At 42.6% G+C, this 2,325-nt stretch overlaps 1 protein-coding gene across 1 annotated transcript; it reads right to left on the bottom strand.

The window, feature by feature from the left end:
• Positions 1-952: 952 nt before the first annotated feature.
• On the bottom strand, positions 953-2,055 carry Pdha2 (pyruvate dehydrogenase E1 subunit alpha 2). Its single transcript, XM_048813846.1, is given in 6 exon segments — positions 953-1,368; positions 1,371-1,663; positions 1,666-1,770; positions 1,773-1,849; positions 1,851-2,025; positions 2,028-2,055. Coding segments are annotated over 6 exon segments (1,074 nt in total). The 3' UTR covers positions 953-972.
• Positions 2,056-2,325: the final 270 nt, after the last annotated feature.

Below are 2,325 nucleotides of genomic sequence, written 5' to 3'. Positions count from 1 at the left end.
CTATCTTTATATCTTCATTTTTCAGGCTGAGATTCACCAGGATGCTTCTTTTATTTTTTAAAAAAAACATTGTTTTTAGTTGTAGATGGATGCAATAACTTCATTTTCATTTGTTTATTTTTATGTGGTGCTGAGGATAGAACCCAGGGCCTCATGTGTGCAAGGCAAGTGCTCTACCTCTGAGCTATAACCCCAGCCCAGGATGCCTTTTTTAAATCCAGAACACATAATGGTGTGAAAGGACTGTAAAATAAGGGCAACTTTAACATGAAGATTAAAGAAAAATGAAATTTCCTCTAGTTGTTTTTTGGTTTTGTTTTTCATTTAAACTAGTACACTAATAATGTTGTAACAGAATAAAATAGTATTGAAAAAATGTGCTTGTTCTCACTCCCCCCACCCCATTAAATATCATGTTTCACTGGAAAAATATAATCGTTGTTATTACATGTGCATGCTTGCTATGTTAATAAATAGTGTTTGTTGTTGGTTAATTCAAGTAAACTGTTGCAAGTGGCAGAGCAGAAGTCATGAGTGGCTCAATATGATCAGCCCTAACTCAGCATAGTGACTTTACACACAAAGTCATGGTAGGGGGAGCAGGCATCAAAGAACAGTTTTTCCTTTAAATAGCATTTTTATTAAAATAATGCAAAGCTAAATCAAATAAAACTGTTACAACAATAATTTGGGAGGTCAATTTTCTATTTTTCCTGTTTTAGGCCTGTATACATTTAAAATAAAAAAGATATTCATACACTAAAAGAATTACCATATAGTATCTTTTAATGCAATAATATACAAATTGAACTTTCCTTTTCATTGACTATTTTTTAGTCTCTCTGTTAATCTTTCAATAAAAATTTTAAAAACTTTGTTTTATAGTTTGTTATTCCTCTTTTAATAAAGTTGAGGACACAGGTGCTTAAAGTTAATCACACATGCTCCATTGGAGGATTAACAAATTTACTTTTAACTGATGGACTTCAACTTGATCCATTGATTCGGACCACAAATTTCAAAAAGTGGGTTACTGTTGTAAAGGTGGAAGCCTAATTCACCCAAAGGTGATTCCGGATCAGTTATTCCAAACTGGGCTGGCTCCTCAACTTGTTTCTTCACCTTAGCTTCGATTTCCATCAACTCGTCCATCCTGGTGAGCTTGTCTTTTACCAGTGTCTCTTGGAGAAGCAAGATAGGATCCTACTGACTTCTTACCTTCTGAACTTCTTGCCATGTGCGATAACTGAGTCCTGGATCACTTGTACTATGGCCATGATAACGGTAGGTCTGCAACTCCATCAGTATAGGCCCCTTTCCAGATCTACAGTAGTCAGCAACAAACTTTGTCGCCTCCCAAACACACTTCGAATATCCATCCCATCTACCCACAGCCCAGGCATAAAATTGCCTCTCTTGTAATATTCCGTGTTGACTGATGCTCTCTCAACAGATGTCCCCATTCCATAGAGATTATTCTCACAGATGAAAACACAGGGTAATTTCCACAAGGCTGCCATATTGTGTGCTTCGGCTACCTGGCCCTGATTAGCAGCACCATCCCCATATAAAGTCAAACAGATCTCATCGTTTCCCACATAGTTACAGGCCAGGGTGACACCAGCTCCTAGGGGCACCTGCGTCCCCACAATGCCTTTGCCCCGTAGAATTTACTGGCATACAAGTGCATCCAGCCTCACTTTTCGTTAGCACAACCTCCTCTCGGAGCAGTCAGCTCTGCCAGAATGGATCCAATGCTAAGTCCCCGGTGTAGCCTATGCCATGATAGGATGTGATGACATGATCCGAGGGCTTTATTCCTGCCTGAAGCCCCACATAGCAAGCGGGGAACCACCTGCATTGTCCTGTAGTATTTGGTCCCATCCTCCCTCGTAAGTACTGTTGGGACAGGAGGACCCTCTTCCAACCCCTAAAGATCGCAGCTCTTCATTTCAAACTTAGCTTCTTTTGAAAAGTTACAGGACGCCAGCAGCCCTCTGCAAGCCAGTTTCTGGGTGAACCTGACAGCAGGTGGGACACCACGGCGGCCAGCATCTTCCTCCTGGTAGCAAAGGAGCTGCGCTGCTGCCGCCGCTAGCGACCAGCCCGGCGGGCGGGCTGGATTGGGTCTCCTTCTGGGCCCAGGGCGCCACCATTGCGGCGACAATGCAGCGGGACCGAGGCCTGCTGGGCGCTGGGCTGCCTGCTTGACTGCACAGTGCAGTCCCTTGCAACTGTAAAATACAGGCAGAAGGTAACTTCTTCTGCTTGAAGACTTGGCCTCAGGGGCGCAGATGCTAATTATTACCACCATCATTGTTAAAC

The sequence above is a fragment of the Marmota marmota genome, unplaced genomic scaffold (genome assembly GCF_001458135.2).
Source record: "Marmota marmota marmota unplaced genomic scaffold, marMar, whole genome shotgun sequence".
NCBI lineage: Eukaryota > Metazoa > Chordata > Mammalia > Rodentia > Sciuridae > Marmota > Marmota marmota.
Note: the sequence above shows the minus strand (reverse complement) of the source record. Positions and strands in the feature narration are given on the sequence as shown.